Source organism: Centropristis striata, chromosome 16, assembly GCF_030273125.1.
Source record: "Centropristis striata isolate RG_2023a ecotype Rhode Island chromosome 16, C.striata_1.0, whole genome shotgun sequence".
NCBI classification, from domain to species: Eukaryota; Metazoa; Chordata; class Actinopteri; order Perciformes; family Serranidae; genus Centropristis; species Centropristis striata.
In genome coordinates this window covers 30,881,924-30,903,111 of record NC_081532.1, presented here as the reverse complement: position 1 = coordinate 30,903,111, position 21,188 = coordinate 30,881,924, and the positions used below count along the sequence as shown (strand labels likewise).

The 21,188-nt window shown below is 40.3% G+C and overlaps 1 protein-coding gene and 1 long non-coding RNA gene across 4 annotated transcripts in view; one reads left to right on the top strand and one right to left on the bottom strand.

Moving 5' to 3' along the window:
* The window catches only part of esrrb (estrogen-related receptor beta), a 42,477-nt gene extending 33,156 nt beyond the window's left edge, over nucleotides 1–9,321 (bottom strand). For all 3 annotated transcript variants that reach the window (XM_059354075.1, XM_059354074.1, XM_059354076.1), the window contains exons 1-2: nucleotides 9,260–9,321; nucleotides 5,545–5,613 (exon numbers count right to left, since the gene is read on the bottom strand). In XM_059354075.1, coding sequence (XP_059210058.1) covers nucleotides 5,545–5,613; nucleotides 9,260–9,309 — 119 coding nt within the window. In that variant the 5' untranslated portion in view covers nucleotides 9,310–9,321. The remainder of the gene's footprint in view (nucleotides 1–5,544; nucleotides 5,614–9,259) is intronic.
* Nucleotides 9,322–13,384: 4,063 nt separating this feature from the next.
* On the top strand, nucleotides 13,385–20,642 carry LOC131987681 (uncharacterized). The gene is made up of 3 exons (XR_009395821.1): nucleotides 13,385–13,662; nucleotides 14,141–14,295; nucleotides 20,508–20,642. It is a non-coding gene; the product is annotated as an uncharacterized LOC131987681 (long non-coding RNA).
* The last annotated feature ends 546 nt before the right edge of the window (nucleotides 20,643–21,188 follow it).

Below are 21,188 nucleotides of genomic sequence, written 5' to 3'. Positions count from 1 at the left end.
GGGGCTGGGGTGGCCCCTGGGAAAAAAGAAGGGAATGGGAATTCCAAAACACACTGAGTTGAAATATGGAGGACTCCTCTCTGCCTAGCTGGTTCCAGGTTAATGACCATCAGGGGAATACGGGTCCGAAAGACGATTGGGGCGATGTGCGTCTGTACCAATGTAATGTGCTCGCAGGTCTGAGTGTGTGTTTGTGTTGCAGATAGAATATGAAAGATGGAGATATGGCTGGGAGGGGGAGCGGGGAGGTTGACGGCTGTGGTTTGGTTGGAGGCAAGCCCGGCACTCCATAGGGAACCATTCTAATCTATGAGGGAGAGGCCCCTAATTTTGGAGTTTCTCATTCATTAGTCCTGCTCTGGCAGAGAGAGGAGGGAGCATAGGGGGTGGACCTGAAGGGAGGGGAGGGGCCTCTTTATTAACGGATATGCCAGACACTCAGGAGAAGCTGACAGAGATTTATGATGTGCAGATCTATAGAGGCAAACAAAAGGGAAGTCGAGGAGACAGAAAAACAGGAAAAGAGGGGAAAGAGAAAGTAAGCGATACATGAGGGGGAGAGAGAGAGAGGAGATAGAGAGAGAGAGAGAGAGAGAGAGAGAGAGAGGGTGGTGTTTATGGTACCAATGGAGAGCGAGGGCCCCGGATCAATAGTCCGTAGGCTGGGGGCTCGTGCAGGGTTACTACTGGGGGGACCATGCTGCTCTGTGGGCTGGGCAATTAAGTTTTTCAGTCTCAAGCAGAGGATTATATTTAGCTGCTCCACAGCGATGTCACTATAGTCTTTATAAAGCTATGAGCTCACTCCACTACGACAACATGAGCCCCATGCTCCAGCGGCACCACAAGATAGCGCTGGCCAAGAAGCAGATCACATCTATTGATCCCCCCTCTTGCTCCTTCCTGTTCTAGAGATGCTGCTGGCAGGAAAGAGAGGGCCTCTTGTGATACAGGCGCTGCTGTTTGTCTGACGTAAACTGTCTGGGCCGCACTGGGCAGATCCAGTTCTTATAAAGGGGCTGAGTTCAGGATGTTGAGGGAAGCAAATGGCTCATGACAGAGCGACTATCAGAGGGGGGGGGGGGGTGTCGGCTGCTAAACTTCCCTCTGTGGAGAGCAAAGAGTTAACCGTCCTCTGTGCAGGCCCGGTGGGGAAGCTCCCTGCAGGATTGGACAGCTCATCATACTGTATGTAAAAAAGAAGTTCAGTGATAAGTCTAGTCCGCCGTGCGGTACATTTGGGATCAAATTTCTAATTCGGCCTTTTCATTAGAAAAGATTAGTTTCCATTACATCCATTATGTGGCATGGCCATGGTATAATTTAACAACATGAATTTACAATGGCTCGTGATAACTAGAAAAAGTAATTATAGTCCACTACTGGCAAAAATTATCCTTAAAAACAGTTTCTAATGACCAGCATTTGTATATTAAAAGACTTATATACTGATACACTGACACCAATATCACGTCACATTTTAACTCTAAAGTGTTCTGATATTTTCATCTCTGGTCATTTCAGACTATTAAACATTAGACCAGATTTCTAAAAAAGGCTTGTGTCATCTTGTTTGGCTATAAAACTCAATGTCACTAAAAAATAAATACACTACATGTTTGATTTGTTCTTACTGGAAAATGATCTTGCAATTTTAGTGTGATTTTTCTTGATATTCTTGTGTAATATAATAATAATATAATGAATCAATGAAGAAAGAGGGAAAGATTAAAATATTCAATAGCACCAAAATGAACAAATAAAAAAAGGAAAAAGAGATGTGGTAATATGCTGCTGAATAACTGACCCGTCCAGACCAATATTGTAGGAAAAAGTCATTAAAATTCTGTTTTTATGCTACAAAAGCCTTTTAAGGCTAGGTTTTGTTTAACTGCCATAAATTATGTGGAAAGCCAGCTGATATCAACCACAGCACACCTATCACGTACCCTCAGTAGGGTTCCTTATGTAAAATAAAGAGCAGGGATTATAAAATATGAATGATGGAAACTTGAGCAAAAGATCCAACCCAACAGACTGGTTAATTTTATCAGAGAGGTGGAGGATATTCCTCACTGTGTTGGATGTTTATTGCAGTGTGTGTGTGTGTGTGTGTGTGTGTGTGTGTCACAAACAGAAAGAAATATTATTATAAAGGGTTAAGGCTATTTAACACAGTCCAGTGTAAATCACAGGTTTAGACACAGTGACTGTGCGTACAGGAGGATGGAGGCATAGAGCCATGCATGAAATTACTTCATTAATCTTCTTCTGATAGGCCGTCCTTGTTTAGGAGGGAACTCTACCTGCTTAAAACAAAGAGCCTATCCAGCCACCGTCATAAATTGTCCTCTTCATAAGAAGAAGAGACAAATACAAACAGACAAACACACATGCCCACGCACACACACAAACATACAAGGCAAATTTACCTGGCCAGAATTAGCCGCTTTATCAGGTGTCCGGGATAATTTAAACGCAATCAAATGTGTAAATGTTTGTACAGGTTCAGTGTGTCATCACGTATGTAAGATTGAAATACCGTGCGTAATACAGCATGGTCGTCAAATTTAACTTCTTACATTTAAATGACTTTTTAGCACACAGTTCAAACTGTTCCAAAATAAATTGATGCTGCTCAAAAACACTACAGCTATGACTGTCTGCCACAGCAGCAGACATAGTCACTGCAATAGCCTCTAGCTTTTTACAGGCTCATCTCTACCAGCTGCCACACATTCCCCATAAATAGTGCTGGTAATAAAAAGACGGGTGGGCCTAACTGATTTATACGGTAGTGTCCACCACCACCACCACCATCACCACCTCTACGCCATTCAGGAATAATTAAACTTTGGGGATATTTCCTGAATTAATGTGTCTCCTTCAGGGGGCAATCTAAACATACATTTCAGCGTTGGCCACGTCTGGTGTCACCGGATGTACCGGAGAGGGAGGGAGGGAGGGAGGGACTCTCCAAGTGGCAGGTTCAACAACCAGCCACTCAATGTGACCATTCGATTGCACTTAGCGCTGTAGGGGTGGTCTCATAAGGAGGCGATTTAATGTGGCCAACAGGAAAATACACACATGAGCACACAGTTGTATAATTTGAAGGCAGACGAGCAAGCAGACACACACACACACATGAGCACACTCTTTTCCTCTAACAAATCTGTCAGTTATCAGTTGAAATGATTGTATTACAGGAGTGAGGTGGTAAACAAGAGGTTTTATGAGACATGACACGAACAAAGTTAACCTGTTATGAATAACGTTTTGTTTAACAGAGAGTCAGAACCCAGTTTGATGATCTGAATCTATATTTTGAGGGAAGCAACATAATGTCAAACAAATAATTAATTCATCTTGTATTGATCCCATACCAGAGTTTAATATGCTGTATGTCTCACTGTGTGGAAGTGACAGTGTGAGGTAACATCAAGCTTAAATATTGCTTTCCTAACTTTGTATAACAAAACATAAAAAATAAATACATCAATATTAATTGTTTGAATTGTTATATATGATCAAAATAATTAATCATGCACCATAAACTTGTAAAAAAAAATGGTTAAAAATCAAAATTCAAGTGTGAACCTTTAAAATGCAACAATAAATTCCTCAAAAGAATAAATAAAAAATCCTGTATATGATGTATATAATATATAAACACTGAACTGAATTTAATAGATTGGCCCCATTATGTTTCGTTTTTAAGACAGTCCAGTTTTAGAAACAAGATTTTACAGCAGTGTTTTCAAGCATAATTTAATGTTTGCGTCATTGGAAAATTCAAATGAAATTGTTATTTCTGTAATATGAGCAATGCATATTTGACACGGGTCAAGAGAATCAAATACGTCAATATAAATTCCTGTTCAGTTCAGAGAAACTGGGCTTATAATGGCCAGCTCTTTGCACACTGCCATGTTAATGGCTGGTTATTGGTCACATCTACTTCCCCTGGGCAAAACAGGAATGAGTGATAGTGTCACTCTCTCTCTCTCTCTCTCTCTCTCTCTCTCTCTCTCTCTCTGAGACACACCCATAACGTAGCTGCATTAAGTGTGAAAACTGCCAGTCTTTTTAATTTAACAGTTTTCAATAGTCTGCGCAGTTTTTCTTCAAGCTACAAAAGGTGTGTGCATTTAAAAATGAGCCTGAAAACATTTAATCACAGTGTTCCAAAGAGCGATGAGATAAAAAAAAAAAAAGAAAATGCTCGGTCTAAAAGCTGTAAATGGGTACAAGGCTGAGCCGGGCCGTGTAGAGGAGACTTGGTGAAGCTGTCAGTGGGAATCAGAGCTGCTGCTGTGACGGACGGTTTCAATATTGATTCCATAAATAAACAAAGCTAACCATCGATCCTAATGTTATTTTGCATTTCAATTACTGCTCCGAAACATAACCTTCAAACAACTGGGCGTTCAATACCAATAGCCTTCACTGATAAACACCCATATAGTTACCCACCTTACATCACATTTTCTTACCAAGTGTGAATTAGTGGCGCTAGTATTTCCCCCTCTGCATTTAGGGACAGAGTGGGTGAAAAGCAGCCGCGTTGCAGTGAGCATTCATATCTATCACACTATTAGGGCAGAGAAGTGTAAGAAACATGGCAGAGTTGGCAAACTTTAGTGATTTTAGTTTATTGTAATGTGTCACTCTAATGTTTTCAGTATTTTCTCAAGTGTATCACTATAATAATAGTTTCCTTGACTCCTATTTTCTCAACTTATGTGCTCCGGATGGTATATATGTGTGTGTGTATGTGTGCACATGCATGTGTGTGTAAATGAAGAGGAGCCCTTCAGTGTTGGAGCAACAGGAAGAAGTGCTGACGCACCGTGTCAGTGATAGCACTCTGCTGCCACAAGGGCATGAGAGCCCACGTAGGCTAGCATTATCCTTCTAGACTAATGGACCTAGTTATTTTTAAACAGATTCTCACACTGCGGTGGAGGTGTCCAAGGTTACCATGGATGAGAAATCAGGAGGGACGCGTGCGGTGACGGTTGGTGGTTTTCTGTGCGGGTGGATGTTGTGAAATAGCCAAAGAGGCATGGTGGCTGATCATGAGAGGTGCAAAGTTCAGATGGGGTCTCAGGAGACAGCATGACACGATTGACAAAAAAAATATCATTTTATACTTTTTGCAAACTTTCTGTGATGAATGTTTTGTTGATATGACAATGGGTATGCACAAAATTAAATAAAAAAGGTCACATTTCAGAACAGAACAAGCCTGATATTGCATGCTATTCTTTCTCTTTATTTTCTAATTAATTACCAACAGAATAGAGGACCCAAAGGTGGGGTAGAACTACTCAAAGTGAGTTTGATGTGGCATTTCCTTTAAAGCCAGTCTAAGCACTAAGAAGTTCAAATGGGAATACATGTGAAGCTACAGAACATTGAATATCTAGAGTGTCAATATACTCTGCATCCCCATTTGGCCTGGGACAACATGCTCCACCCTCCCCCCTCTCAGCCTGAGCTGAGTGACATATTTACAGTGAAAGTAATGATACTAGATACCAGAAATGAGAGGGCTCCAGCGTGGCCAGTGGACTCAGGAATCTCTCTAATGAATTGGACAACAAAGCCCTGTTGGTACAAGGAAGAAGTATTTAGAATTGGGCGACAAACTGAATTTTTTAAAACATTAGGATTTCTTTAAAAAGTCACATAACCCAACACCTCCTAAAAGCTCTGGGAGATGAGGAGGGTGGGAGTGGGACAGGTGGGCTGGACGCTGCAGCTACAGAGGCCACCAGCTCCTGGCTCATAGCGGGGTGGCCATTCTCGGCCAGGAGCCTCTTCTGGTAATGTATTCTGAAACCAAATTACCGTAAGCTGATCCCATCTGGATAGTGTCTGTGCACGGCTGCTTTGGTTACCCACCACTGCCTCTAGCCTGCGATAGCATCTCCATGAAGACAGCAAAAATCTGATTAACCCAATAACAATGAAACACTTGGTCAAAGAGCAAAGAGCTTTTAACTTAAGATACACTAATGCAATTCCCTCGCCTTGTTTTCTGAAACCTAATAAGAATCAAGCAGACGGACTACTGGAGATGGGTGTTTGCAGGCTCTAATGCAGCAAGCTGGGAATGAAGTCAAATAAATTGAAATCTAATTCATCATTGTGTGCTAACTTCTCTAAAAAAAATACATTAAAAAGCTCTTATTTCATGAAGGGAAATTGGATAGCCAAGTTAGTTTATAGCAGTGGCTCTGCTAGGGCTTAAGGGAAGCGAGGGTGTTGATGGAACATTTAGAAGCAGAAAGAAGTCACATCTCAATTCACTGCCGCTCAGAACGTGTGTGTGTGTGTTTTCTAGCGAGCACAGAGGAACTCAAACTGACAATCCTCAGCATTGGCTGACTTCTGAGTGGTGCGAACTGCCACCGCAATATAAGATCAACAATAAGCTGTCAGGCTCATACAGGGAATGGCTCGTTTCACTGCATGAGCTGAGAGATATTTAGACTCAAACAAGTCGAGCAAAAGTAAATAACAGGTGGAGTGTAATGGGCTACATACCAGCGGCAAGAAAAACATATCATAAAGAATTAAACTGTGTGTTATCAGAACACTTGCAGCCGTTTCACATTTCTAAATATGTGACAATAGGAGCGTGTCTCTCTATTCTGATGGCGAAACTCTGTTTCCACCTAATTCCCAGGCAGCGGCGATGCCCTCGGGTCAATCTATAGAGAGGATACTACAGTGATTCCACAACAGTGCTGTGCTAATTACATGGAGCACATACGTCCCAGTAATCCTCTCAACCAAGCACCACGGCCACGTCCAGCCCACAGTGAGGGGCTGCAAATACCGCTGTACAATTAGCAGAGGAGAGCCACTGCTGGAGCAGAATTAACAGCACACTCAGGCCAGAGCTGGAGAGAGCCCACAAATAACTAACTGTTGGTAAGCAGACATGTAATCAGGAAAATGCCAATTTAGTGACATCATTCCTGCTGGTGCAAGTTTATGTGACAGATTTTTTGTTTTAACAGTTAGAAAAAATGTATAAATAACAGCCACCAGTCACTAGAGTTATTTATACATCAAACACCTGTTCATAGCTTTAAGACGAAATGCTCTTTTCGTCGTTATTTTAAATGTTACATATATACATTTTGATCCAATATTATTAACATGGGACACAGAAATGTTACTGCTTTCTTGTGTGAAATGTAGTTAAATATTAACCTGAAAGTATTTTTCCAAAACAGTGCACACCATCACTAAATCTCTATTATTTTGTCAATATGTAACTGTAACAATTTTAAGGTAAGAAATTAGCCAACATTAATTACAATATATTACTGAATCGTATTTTGCATGAGCAGATTTTGCAGTTTCTTATTTTTAAATTCTATTTACTGAATACAACAATTGGGAGTGAAAGGAAAAATCCAGAATATATTTCAGAGTTTTGTGAGACAAAGTCAAATAATGTCAGGTGAAACTAAAAAAACATTTTCAACAAATGATTTCCAACAGAAGTGAAAATGTTTTCATGTTTAGCAATGTTTCTCCTCATTGCAATGACTCTGATTTTAAATGTGTTGGAAAGTGTATTTGAAGGTAAAGTATTTAGAAAATGAAAATATCTCATAACAGTTAAGAAACATAACATATTAAAAATATCAATGTACAGATTTGATAGGTAAAGATCTGCTTAAAAACTCAATTCTAAATATAGTAGTTTTGATTTAAGGAATACTTTCAGGGAAATACTACAATGAAAAATATAAATACACTTGAACATATAATACCTGACGTGTTGCACTCTGTTTCTGCTGTTTGTGTCATTTTGTATTAAAGTGCATAAAGAGAGAGAAGTGAAGTTGCATTCTCCATTTTAAAGGAAAAACTAAGCAGATTATTACACATATGTCTAAGATATTAAAACATTTTCTAGAATTATGTTTTTGAATTTCAGTGATTAAAAGTAGAATAAAGTAAGAATATCTGTAAACAAATGTTTCAAGTCTCACACTCACAACACTCAGGTGTCTGACTTTACACTTTCCTGTTCAGTTTTTTACTGCATGTAGTGCTTTGAAATCTAATAATTTTTTTTTTAATTTTTTAAGTAAAATCCTCAATTATGGAACCATTAAATAATGCTCAGCACACAAAAAGATCACTTATAAGATTACAAGAATGCCAAATTGTAATGGGAATATTCTGGACATTTTACATGAAACACAATAAAAAATTTAAATTGTTTAAATGCTCTGAGATATCAGCTAACTTTAACATGTTATTTAAATTCTCTAAACATCTGATATTCCACAAAGCACGACTTTTACATAAATAACACTTTATCAATAATATTTATTTAACATTTTATATATAATATAATACAGACTGGTAAAATGACCTATAAATTGAAACAAATATTTGGACTAATGAAATGTTTGAAATGTTTTTTTACACATTAACAGGGACACGATGAAGTAAATAAATTAATATTGTACCGTAAAACTGTTCCCAATAAATAAAATTAAATATATTTTTCCACAACTTGAGATTTTTTTTGTATCAAGCTGTGGCTGGAAGTGAGAGTGTGCTGGGTGTCCCAGCAGCAGCAGAGCTGGGCTGCCGCTGGCTGGGACAGACCTGCCACCCCACTGAGGTTACAGGCTCCTTTTATTCCTCTTTCTCTGGCTACAAATATTACACTGTGTAATTTATCCTCTCCAATTCCACGGATTCGTTTTAATCTCATCTCCTTAAAATATTATTCTCTCCCTGGGCGGCCCGATGTAGGAACAAAGCCATCAGCAAACAACCTCCTAACCCAACTGGACAGGTACCCCAAATTCTTTAGGAAAATAATACACACTTTACAGAGGGGCGCGCTAAATCAATCAGCCATGCTCTGAATGAAATTTATAAAGACTGGCATATAGATGTGCTCATACAGAAAGAAAAAAAAAATCTACACACTCACGCACACACGTACACAATTGCACCTGTCCTGTTGCTCTATACTGTCAAGTCCTACATGATTTAAGAGCCCTTAAAACAATGAACAAGAGAAAGTGCATTTTTAAGAGAAGCCATGAGATCACTGCTAAAACAAGAAAAAGTTCAGTGCCTAGACTAGGAAACAAAACTAGAGCAGAAGAGGGTTAAAAAAAAAAAGAGGAAGAGAGCAAAGACATAAAAGTGCATCACAACAGAGAGGGTTAAAAGTGAAAGAAGGAAAAAGAAAGAGTGCACCTACTGGTTATGATAGCTGAGAGGGTCTGGAAGACAAAGTTCTGAAATGTCCATCAGTCCAGTTTTAGCATTCCAGGAATGAGAGGAAGAGGAAAGAGGAAACAATTGAGACCCGCTTCTTCCCCAAATGATGGCACAGCACCCTCAGAGACAACGCTGCCGAAAGCCCCCTCCAGCACCAGCACCGCTCCCCCCAGCCTGCACAGGTATGTTGGACCGGCGTGTGTGCGCGAGCATGTGTGTTGTGTATGTGCGTGTTTATGTATAGGAGAGAGAGGGGGAGTGTGTCTGAGTGTATGTAAGTGAAAGTGTGTGTATGTCAGAGAGAGAGAGAGAGAGAGAGGGGGAGAGAGAGAGTGGAGGGAGGAGGGACGGATAGACGGAGAGGTAAAGGGGGGTGAGACAGAGAGAAGCGCAGGCAGCAGCGGGATGAGCGCTAAGATGGAGAGAGCATGAGAGCGCGAGCGATGGGAATGACTCTTTCCATGGTCGGGATAGGGCTCTTTAAGACTCAAGGGCTTGATGAATATGGAACAGCTGCTGTTGGCTGGCTCCGAGGGGCAGGACTTAAAGCGACAGAGGGGCCGGCGGAGCACCGGGGAGGAGGGATCCGAGCGCTCACTCGCACAGATACAACACACACACACACACACACGCACACACACACACAGCTCTCACACACACGCACACACACACAGACAAAACAACCTATCGCATGAACAACACAGACGCAACTGGGAGCACAGTCAAAGTTTCCATTTCAATTAAATAAAAATACTTTCTGAATTGTGAATGTTAAAAACTCCCATTGACACGTAAAGATAGATTTTAAAAATAAAAAAAAGATTTTTATTTTTTTTAGCATTTGTATTAAAAAGAAAGCTTGATTTCTTTATTTCTGTATTAACTTTAATGCAACATTTATTGCATTTTAAGTCGTTTACATTTTAATTAACATTTTGTTATTTAGATTGAATGAATTTGCAAATAGCAACATTTTTTCTCAGTTTCTACATATTTTTTCTACATGAATTTAACACACATTGCAATCATATCAAACAAAGCCAAAGCAAAATGCCTTCACACAGCAACAGAGAACTTCACCAAGCAGCAGACAGCTAAGAACTTGACAACATAAAAACTTCCTGTATCTACTTTATCTTTGCATTTTTCAACATATCAAAATGTATCCTGCACTGTTATATAAAACATAATAAAGTCAAGTCTGACACCAGCCTAAGCCACACTTTAGAAGCTCCAGCAAGCAGTCGAGTGCATCTGCAGCACTTCACTTTCAAAAAGCAATAGCTTTCAAACCACTAAGGACAGTAAATGTATTTATTGAGCTGTGTCGCGAGCTCCATTTGCGGGTGTTACATGTGAGGTACCATTGTGAACCTTTCACTGCCTGTGAGAGATGATCTCAAGCCATAACTCATATTCTGGAAGCCCATCAGCTTCTAAAGCAGCGGAAAATCCAGCTCTGTCTTCTCTAACCCCAGCTTTAGAACCGCCTGTGTTTCACTGTTGATCAAGCTCAGTAAGAATGCCGAGAATGCAGATACCATTTCACAGTCAGTGAGGGTCTCCATGTTACTGTATCCCCACATTATAAGAACAGAGCTTACCATGGCATCTTATTGGAGAAATGAGCAGTCCGACAATGGCTGACACTTGGCTGAGTCAGGCAGAGAGAGAAACAGCAGCTTGCCCACTTCTTAGAAAACTCACTGAAGGTGCCTGTCTTCAGCTACTTGAGTAAAAATAAGAGTGAGTGAGGAGGAGTCAAGATCTACCAGCAGATTCGGTGCAAAAAGGTGTGTTAGGTCGCTCTGCTGCTCTCTGGTTTTTCTCTGCTCAACAGGAACAGTATAACCCTTGGAGAGGAATCCAGTTCCATTCATCGGCTCACGTTTCTATAATCAATGCAAAAACATCACGCAATCCCTATTGATCATCACAGGCCTATTGATGTGCAGCAAGAGTGCCTCCACAGTGGCACAGATCACACAGCATCTGCTCTCTTTTTCTGACAAAAACAAATGACTAAATAAATGAAAATCCAATTAAGATTGATGCCAAATCAAACACCTGTCAGTTTAATTCCTTAAAGAGGGAATAAAATCACTATCAAACAAAGTTCTCATACTTCAATAAGGCACAAAATACAGGACAAAGGAAAAAAATGAGGGATATCTGTACAGCTCACAGGGCACAAACAAGACAAAGTATATTATATTTTACTTCCTTTTTCATTAGAAGTCTTTGGAGCTATTTATTCAAATTGTTGCACTTCATTCTATCTCATTTGGAATGTAACAATATTTTTAAAAATATTTCAAGAACAATAGCTGTCGAACCATCCTTTATTTTGAGTCATATCACTGCACTAATCACAACATAATTCTAGCAGCACAAATAGCTGATCCAGCATGATTTCAACAGAGACTCACAAGAGGTTGTCCTTTTTCATGACAGACTGCAATATTATCCTGATATCTAACCTGCGTGCTGTCTTTCATGCTGATAAACGCCTTCGCTTGATAAATCACCTTTCTGCATATTTTCCTTTTGGCCCCCCAGGGCTTTTCGAACTGACACCACACAGACTTTTGTCACATAGTGTGAGCTATGAAAGCCCTGCTGCTGCTATCGTCGCTTCTTATCAGGTCTGTTATGAAAAAAAGTCACGGCATGTGACAGTTGATTTGACAGGAAGGGATCTGATACAAATAAAGAATAGTGCAGCGCTGGGCTAACACTCGATCACTCATAGCATGACAAAGTTGGTGGAGTATGACAACCTGAGATGATAATCTAATATGTTAATTTTTTTTGTTTCCATGATTGAGATTTTGTTTTTTTATGGCATCAGAATAGGCCTTTGTATTACATCATTATTAAATTGATTTCATTATATGGGACTTGATATAGTTTTAGATTTTGAATGTCAGAATATGGCTTAAATGTTGTCATTTCCTATTCTGTAAAAACAGCCAACCCTACAACACCATTACAATATCCATATCAATGTATTTGTCAAAGATATTGTGATATTTGATTTTCTCCATATTGCCCAGCCCTATATCAGACATATCTGCATTTATTCTGTCTGTACAGCTCACATGTCCATGTGTGTGTCTGTTTGTTTACATGTATTGTATATATGAAAAGCACCAGTAAATTTACTTGCCAAAGAAAACAACTTACTTTACAGTAGGTCACATGAGCAACTAACTTTAAGCCAGTTAATTAGTGTCATAAAATCATAACAATTTTATTCTCATACACTAACTAATGTTTTCCATGGTCTGATAATGTTGTTTTAATCAACTTTGTGACTGCCATTTAAATTGTATACAAAATGCAAATAAAGTCTGTTGATGTAAATAAGAAGACAGCATAAAATAAACTACTTTTTAAAATTATAATTAGCAAATAATTCTGCACTGTTAGTGGTTAATTCCATTTAACAATTTTACCTCAGCATTCCTCTGGAAATAAACAGACAACTAGGCCTTGTAATGTCGCCATATTTAACCTCTTCATGCATACAGTAATGGTCCAATCGATAACGTAATTCAGTCACCGTTCCCAGAGGAACAGGTACAGTGTAGCAGGTCCGCGCGCACACTCCACATGCCTCAATTAGAGCTAAGCCGCGTGCACACTGATGTCATTTACAGTAGCTACAGGTGCGTCGAGGCTCAATTTTAAAATAGCACAACAATGTTTAAACTTTTAAAAAAAAAACTTAAAAAAAAACTGGAGCAGTGTATAGCAGGAAGATAAACCTGATGAATGTGTGGTGTACCTTACTCGGACAAAGTGATGTCACATCCCCGGCTGAGCACAGCGCACAGTAGAGGTGGTGTCTCCAGGTTGTGGTGGTGATGGTGCTGTGGCTCTGTGTGTCTGAGCGCACCGTTTAAGTGGCACACACTGCAGCCACACTATCAACTCCTCCTCCGGCGCGCGCCCTGTGGCTAAACCAAACACCTCCAGCGGCAGCAGGACCCGGGGAGCGGGGTCAGATGGGATCCAAGCAAGGAACGAGGAAATGTTCCGCGTGTGTGTCCCGTGACTTGAACGCCAATATTTGTTTAAGTGAGAGAGAAAAAATATTCTGCAGAATTTTAAGCATATTTATTATTGAAAGCATTAATATTTTATTTGACTGCTTTGTAACAGCCGGGAAGAAACTCACTCGGTGTTATTTTAGGTTCCGGTATGTGCTTGTACACCTGTTTGAAGTTCTGTCAGAGGCTTTTAATTTGGTTTATTTCGCCTTTCTCTCTCTCTGTCTCTCTCTGTGCTCATCACCCCCGAGGTGTTGCGGATACATTTTCACCTGAGAAAACGGGCAGGTGACAGCAGACGTGAAAAGGTTGAACACCACGGCAGTCGGTTGGTTTCCACTATTGATGAATAAATAACAGGATAATAGCTGTGTTGCGTCTGCTGCAGAGATCACAGTGGCTGTATCACATAACCAAGGCCTTCACAAACTCCACAAACTCCATCTGATTTGGAGGTTATCTACATAAATAAATATATTTATTTTTTCCAATGTAGTTTGGTATGTATTTTCTGCAGTGTAAAGAACACTATGAGAAAGGAAGAAACAATGAATGCATGTGCAGTGAAATTAAACTTACTACTAGCCTCCATAGTTCCCCTCTGCATGACCCTCCGGCCCTATTTTGGGATCAACTGTTATGGCATAGCCTACATCAGAAACATCACCATGTTAAAACAATTAAAACATGTATCAGCAGTATACACCCAACACCACAACTTTTAGTGGCTTTTTCATTTAAGAAATGCAATTAAAAAAAGATTTAAATTGTTTATATAATCTCTGTTTTATCCTGTCTCCTGACAGGTTTTGCTCCACACATTTTTACATTCTCCATCATTGACTGACTGCCTCAGCTGTGGAGCAGAGCATGAAGCCAGCTGACAGCAGTAACCAACTCTATCATCTCCACTAGAGGGAGGGCTATCTCACAACAAGGCCACCAAGGAGCTGCAGCAGAGGTGCCTCTTATTTATTTGATTTTTTCCCAGGGTGATAGTGTAATTCATAAACTGAATGAATGACAGTCAGGACAGTGCCAACAACCGGTCGCACAATGGAGACTCCACTGGATTTACTCCTGAGCACAAAAACCTATCCATTACAAACGTGTAATTATTGTCCTTAATAGATTAATTCATGCTGAAAGATAGAAATGGGTTCCAGGCTATTGATGTAATCATTTCACTGAGGAAATTAAGTGACATTAAAAGAATGATATTGTCACCGTGAAAGTATCATTGATTCTTTTCGAATGCAATTAACTGTATTTGAAAATGGGACCTGCACATTGAGCTGCGCAAGGAGCACTGAGGATCACTTCATTTGTGAGAGATATAAAGACCAAATTATCCCATCAAAGAGAAAATCTATAAATGTAATGGCACAGCGCTTCAGCACTAAGGAATGACAACAGCGGTCCTGTTCAGTTCCCTCTGTTAGCTGCATTAACTACGAGTCAGCAGCTCTCAACCACCCACAGAAAGATTATCCAGTCAGTGAAGGAGAATATCGCTAAATTTATGAATTCATACATGATTTTTTTTATTGGGTAACATAAACAATCCTCTCTAGGAGCCATGAGATGGATGGCTGTAATACATAATATCGTTGGGATTTTTTTGAGGGATTTTATGGAGTTATAGAATCTTTATTTCAGTGTACGCTTAAGGTTTTTGCTTAATGTAGTCCAAAGTAGAGCTGAACAATTAGTCAATCAATTAGTTGGTCAATTGAAAATCAATCTGCAACTGTTTTTGAGTCATCATAAATCAAAAATGTAATTTCTAGGTTCTAAATATTATGTTTTTATGCCTTTGTTTTTTATGTATCATTCTAAACTGGACTGCTGATCAGACAAAACAAGCAATTCAGAGACCTCATTGTGGACTTCAGGAAATTGTGACGGACATTTTTCACTATTTTCAACATTTTTCTGACACGTTTTACGGATCTGAAATACTTTGCCGTGATTTATAATTTGTTTAACATGGTTTTCCCACATAAAAAAGTACAAGTAAAATGAAAATTTCTTACTGAGAAATTCTGGAAGTTGACTCCACCTACCATTGTTGCTTGCACTAGGTTGACCAGTGAAAGAGCAGTGTGCATCAAGATGGTAGCATTAGAGAAAACATGGAGATTCAGTCATAAATCCTTACTCAGACCTACACTTAGATGAGGGATCTGCAGATGTATCCCAATGGTAAGTGTAATTAGCATCTTTAATTGGTTTTTACCATGTTTGTTAACTTGTAACTGGCTGTAGCTGACCTACATAGTGGTTGTGAAATCATATGTCAGCGTGTTTTTTTACTCTCTGACAAATCTCCTCTGCACTGGAGGTTTCAGGTTTCTTTTCTGGTTTCTGATTGGCTCTCGAAGTTGTGACGTACCTAACCTAGCTTGCTCGATGTAAGTTTGAATCTCATTTGGATGGAAGAGCTCAGAATGTCAAAACATGTCTCCAAAAGGACAAACTTTGCACAGATACAAGTCAGTATAGTCAAAGTCAGATATTTTAAGGCACATAAACATAAGAAAAACACAGGGGGGGACTTTAAAAATTTGTTGATTAACCAAGAAAATAAGTGGTAGATTATTACAAGTCAGTTAGTTGCAGCCTGAATTTAAATAAAAATGTGTTTTTTACGCACAGAAGAGTAAAAATTACTTGTTACTGCCAATGCAATATAATCTATATACACCAATATACACTTGTGTATTGTATACATGGGTTCATATACATATCAAATGTAATTTCATGAGGTTTTCTTATGGTTTTCTGAATGTCACCAATAAATAAATTATGACAATGGCCAATAACACTGTGGTCTATAAGAGCAAATTCCTTGTGTTTTCCCCTGCCTGCTATTGTAATTTGATGGCTGAACTTGAATGGTATTTTTAAATAATTAAATGAACGAAAACTCACACACACGTTCAGATTTTTGTTTGTTGAATCAATGTCACCACTTACATAGGGCTGTGCATGTACCTTACATTTTGCAATATCAGTTTTGTTGACTTTCCGTAGTTGTGCGGTGAGTTTTGATGGATTCCATCAAAAGCATGCCTGTGCGGCAGTTACTGGTCCACACAGCTCCCTAACCCAATTACAGTGTTGGTAATCCAGTGAAAAGAAATTCAGTGAAGAGGCAGAGAGGCAGGCAGAGGCAGAAAAACATGAAACATATCAGACACAACCACTGATATGATGTCCAAGCATCAGATGAATCAGGCATCAATCTCAAGCCGTGGTCAAAAATGCTGCATAATTCAAACCCAAACATTTTTCTCTGCGCGATTCAAACCAAATCAGAGAGTCCAAAGCCTCTCTCCCTCCACCTGCTGTCAGCCACCCTCCATCCCACCCTCAACTAAATTTCATTTAGGAGACATCTTTCTCCCTTTCCCCCTCTCTCTCATGCTCTCTACATTGCTGTCTCTTCTCTCTCTTTGAATTCAGTGCGCCGTAGCCCTTAGATTTACTTGCTTAACAAATATGGACAGGGGGCCTAAGTGGTTTTTGAAATCTTCGAATGGACTTTGGAGTGCCTGTGCTGTGCTGGGTGACAACAGTCTCTCTGTCTCTCTCTCTCTCTCTCTCTCTAACCCATATGTGTGTGTCTGGTTGTCTGTCTGTTTATGTTTATGTCTACATGTGTGTGTGCACGCACGTCCATGGCTTCCCCATGCTCTCCCAGACTCCCTGGCTGGGAGATGGCAGCACTGGGTGCAGCGGCAGTCTGGAAATGAGATAAGGATGTCTGATTAATAGGATCTGACAGGAAATCTATACTCCGCAATGTTTATAATCCAGCCATTACTACACAGCCAAATGAAAGAACAATAATCCAATCATTTACTCCATATTTACCTGAGGCAGATTCTCGGCTTTAAAGGAAAAGTGCATTGCGCGGTGACGGAGGCTGTAAAATGGCTGATATGGGTGAGGGTGTGTAGGGTGTTGGGGGCAGTTTGGAGCTCAGAGAGGGAAGGACGAGAATGGACTGTAGTCAGGGGAGACGTGTGTCTACAGGAGGGTTCACCTGTGTGCACGCGGCAGGGTCAAGGGTCACTCATTACTCATCATTAAGACATTGAGAAGATTTATGAGTAACTTAGAAAAAGGAGGAAAGGAGTTTATGTGAAAAGGAGGAAAAGGAGTTTATGTAACATGAGGTTAAAGGGATAGTACGGGTTTTATGAGTTGGGGTCGTATGAGGTATTTATCCATAGTTAGTGTATTACTTATGGTAGATGGTGATTGGCCCCAGTTTGGAGAAGCGTAGGAGTAATAGCAAAGTTCTGCAGCAGCAAAACGCATTTTAGGTCGCTTAGTTAGTTAGTTAGCTCGTTAGTCCGAAACAGAGTGAAATTGATTCATTTGGTTTGATTTGTATTTAGTTTGGTTTGCTTTCATAGTGCAGAAATGTAATCGGACCAAATTAAAATAATGTGTTGATCCATTATTTCCACAGATGATGTGCTGCGATCAGACAGCTGTAGAATCACAGAAGTTGAGCCTTGATGCTCTCCTACCACAAATTGCTTTTGAGCCGTATGTTGATAATTCTGCAATGACAAATTAGCTTTAGCTCAGTGTTAGCCTACAGAGTGAAACTGAAGGACACAAATGTCATCTTTATGCTTTCTGTGTACATGTCGCTGCGCAGGTAGCCCACAATCCACTGCATTTTGGTTCATTTCCTGTAATTTGGTCAGATTCTGTTCGTACTACTATGTAAAGGAGCATTCACAAGCAACTAAACAAACCGTAACAAGGATTTAACCGCACCAGAGTTAAATTAAAACTGACTAAACTTTGGGTTGTGAAATCGCCCTTAAACACCTCAAAGAGTCAACATCAGTTTAAGTGTATACGCTTTATTTAAAATGTTTTCACTGCCTTACCTTCCCGTCAGATAATCTGTCTGTGAATTTACACAGGAGCTCTTGGCTATGCTCTCTTTACACCAGACTCCATTGACGAAAACAGTAATTTTACCTCACACAACATGGGAGTTCCTGGTCTACCGCTGCCTTAGACGTACTTATGTAAACAGGACTGTCTGACTGCAAGGCAAAGCAGTAAAAATATTCTTCATATAAGCTTCACCCAAACTGATATTAGGCGTGTTTCCACTGAGTACTTTCTGAGTACCCTTTGGAAAGCTGCTGAGTGTTATGGCTCCGCCTACTAGTGAGTTCCCCTCAGCCTCTGTTCCCATACAAGTACTTTTGTAGCGGCTAGCTACTGCAACACTTACCTGATTATTCAGTGACAATTTTGACCGTGACGTCAATGACGAGACACTGACAACAGACCGACGCGGCAAGTCCAAACAGTCGGGACATCAACATGGAAGGAGAGGAGATGGTTTCTGTGTTACTGTTTGTCGTGTTTGTACGCCTGGTTTTGGAGACCGTGCACCAGACAAAGATGCGAGCCATTGATGAGGAGAATGAAATAATAATAATTGTGGATGTGTCGAGTTCTACTTGCGTCATATCCCGCCTCAACCGTATCCAAGCAGCGTTGACTAGTTAGTAGCGGCTCAGTAGCAGCTCAGAAAGTACCTACCCGAGGCAGGTACTTTCTGAGCCGCTAACCAGCCGCTAACCAGTGAAGTTGGGCGGATCTTGGCCAGATCTTCTCTCCCAAGACACACCCATAGCGACTCACTAGAGGGAAAGTGCCTATGAAAACGTGCCTATTGATTGTTTTTTAAGGTGTTTTTTTTTTTTGATTGCTCACATAAGTTTTGCTGCTACCCCTGTCCATAGCAGCACATTGCTGTTAGTACATTGCTGTGTCAGTACACCTGCTTGCTTCTCCATACTGGGGGCGTTCCAACAGCCATCTACTGTAGCTAATACACTGACTGTGGATAAGCACCTCATAAACCCCCATTTAAAAAAAATATGTATCATCCCTTTAAAGGCTGAGCTCCAACAAGAGTGGAAAAAAAGTAAAACCTGAGCACACATGTACTGTATTAGCAAAAGGCTTCTTCTATTACAAAGCTCATGCAGTTTAAAGGAGAGGTGTAATTTGGCTCCCTCACACTGATCCTGTGTCATCTATAACAGAGAAGTCCATAGAGGTAACGTCTCTCCATAAGCATAGAGGAATTCTCCGGTGGGGGTTTACTTATCATAGAGTCTTTCATGGACAGTATGAGCTGCTCTTCATTGTGTACGAGGGGGGAGGTTTATCTTATTTGGAAAAGTGAAGGGGGCCTGCCCTTATCTGTCAATAAACAGTAATTAGATTTTGTGGCCGATAGCGTCGATTGGTTTCTAATCTAGCTGTCGCCCTAGACGTGTGTAATTAAAATCCTGATTGATAAAGGGGCACAAGCCCGCCCACGCCACCACTTTACCAGACCCTACCCCCGACCCCTTCAAAACACAAACAAGAGAGAGATATGAAAGAAGGCCTGGGGAGGAAACTGCACTACTTATTGATCAGCTATATCTGCCTTCCTATCAATGCCCTTTTCCCACAATGGAGAGGCTAGTACAAAGGTTCCCTACGTAAAACTTCATAGCTAATCTTCATCCCGCAGATTTTATCCTCCCTGAAAAATAAAAACAAAACAAGCTACATTTTACGCTGGAAAAGAAAAATGAAATTCCCTGTCTGCTTACTACTAATGAGGGAAATCTTACTATGATTGTAATGCAATCAAGGAAAAACAGCCCTTAGGCGTTACAGAGATGAAATGCATTTTATCTATTTAAGTAATGGGCCTATGAACACAAGAATAAGGTCCACACACACACACACACACACAAACACACACACACACACACACACACACACACACACAGGTGAATGTCAAATGTGCATCACGCATTAGACAAATAAGGTAGTACCTTCAAGTCAGAGGACTCCCACAGAGAGTAGCCAGGCTGAAAGATGTTCAAAAACACTGCCTCCAGACTTCACCGTCATCAGGGCCCATGCAGACAGACGAGCTAGGAAGAAAGGCTACGTGCTGTCTAAGTTCTGGAGAAATAGGGACAATGAAGAAAGTGAAACAGTGAGAGAGGAGAGCGGGACAGAGAAAACACATCAGGCAAAGAGCCGTCCAGCTAAGTAAGCCTGCACATTTAGCTTCTGACTTCAGACTTATAGTCAGATTTTTTGCCTGGTTGTCTGCAGGATTTTATGCTGTATACACTGGGAGAAAGTGCAGACGGCAGGCCTGTGACCTCTCCTGTCTGACACCGGTCACCTGCTGTCGTGTGTGTGGGCTGACCCATAGCAGTGAATGATGGCTTCACCTCCCTCTGTGACACATATGCACTGGTAAATACACATAAAACACACACAAACAACACACACACACACACACACACACACATAATGTACCCACTGTGGAGTGGATAAACCTCCTTTCACTCACCAGCACACCAATGCTCCGAACACATCAAGAACATAATAAATCACAAATTAGAAGTGTGTGTATTTCGAGGGGGTGGACTTTATAGAGAGCACTGGTCCAGTGCATAATTTGATTCTTAATGGAAGGCAAAATTTCCAGAGGAAAACTTTCATTGGGCACAAAATGACTTTCCTTAGTTTTCACTTTCTTACACTGTGAGAGAGATTGAGATTGATACATGCTGGCAGTGCAGTGCCAGCTCATGCATGGTGTACCTCATTTAACTGATTTCTGTAATTTACTGACTAAACAGTGATTAATAAATGGTTACCTAAACAAATGAGACACAGACTGAAGAATTATTTCTAAGAAAGCTTTTTAACTTCTTAAAGGGATAGTTCAGATTTATTGAAGTTGGGTTGTGTGAGATTCATAGTCAGTGTATTACTACAGTAGAT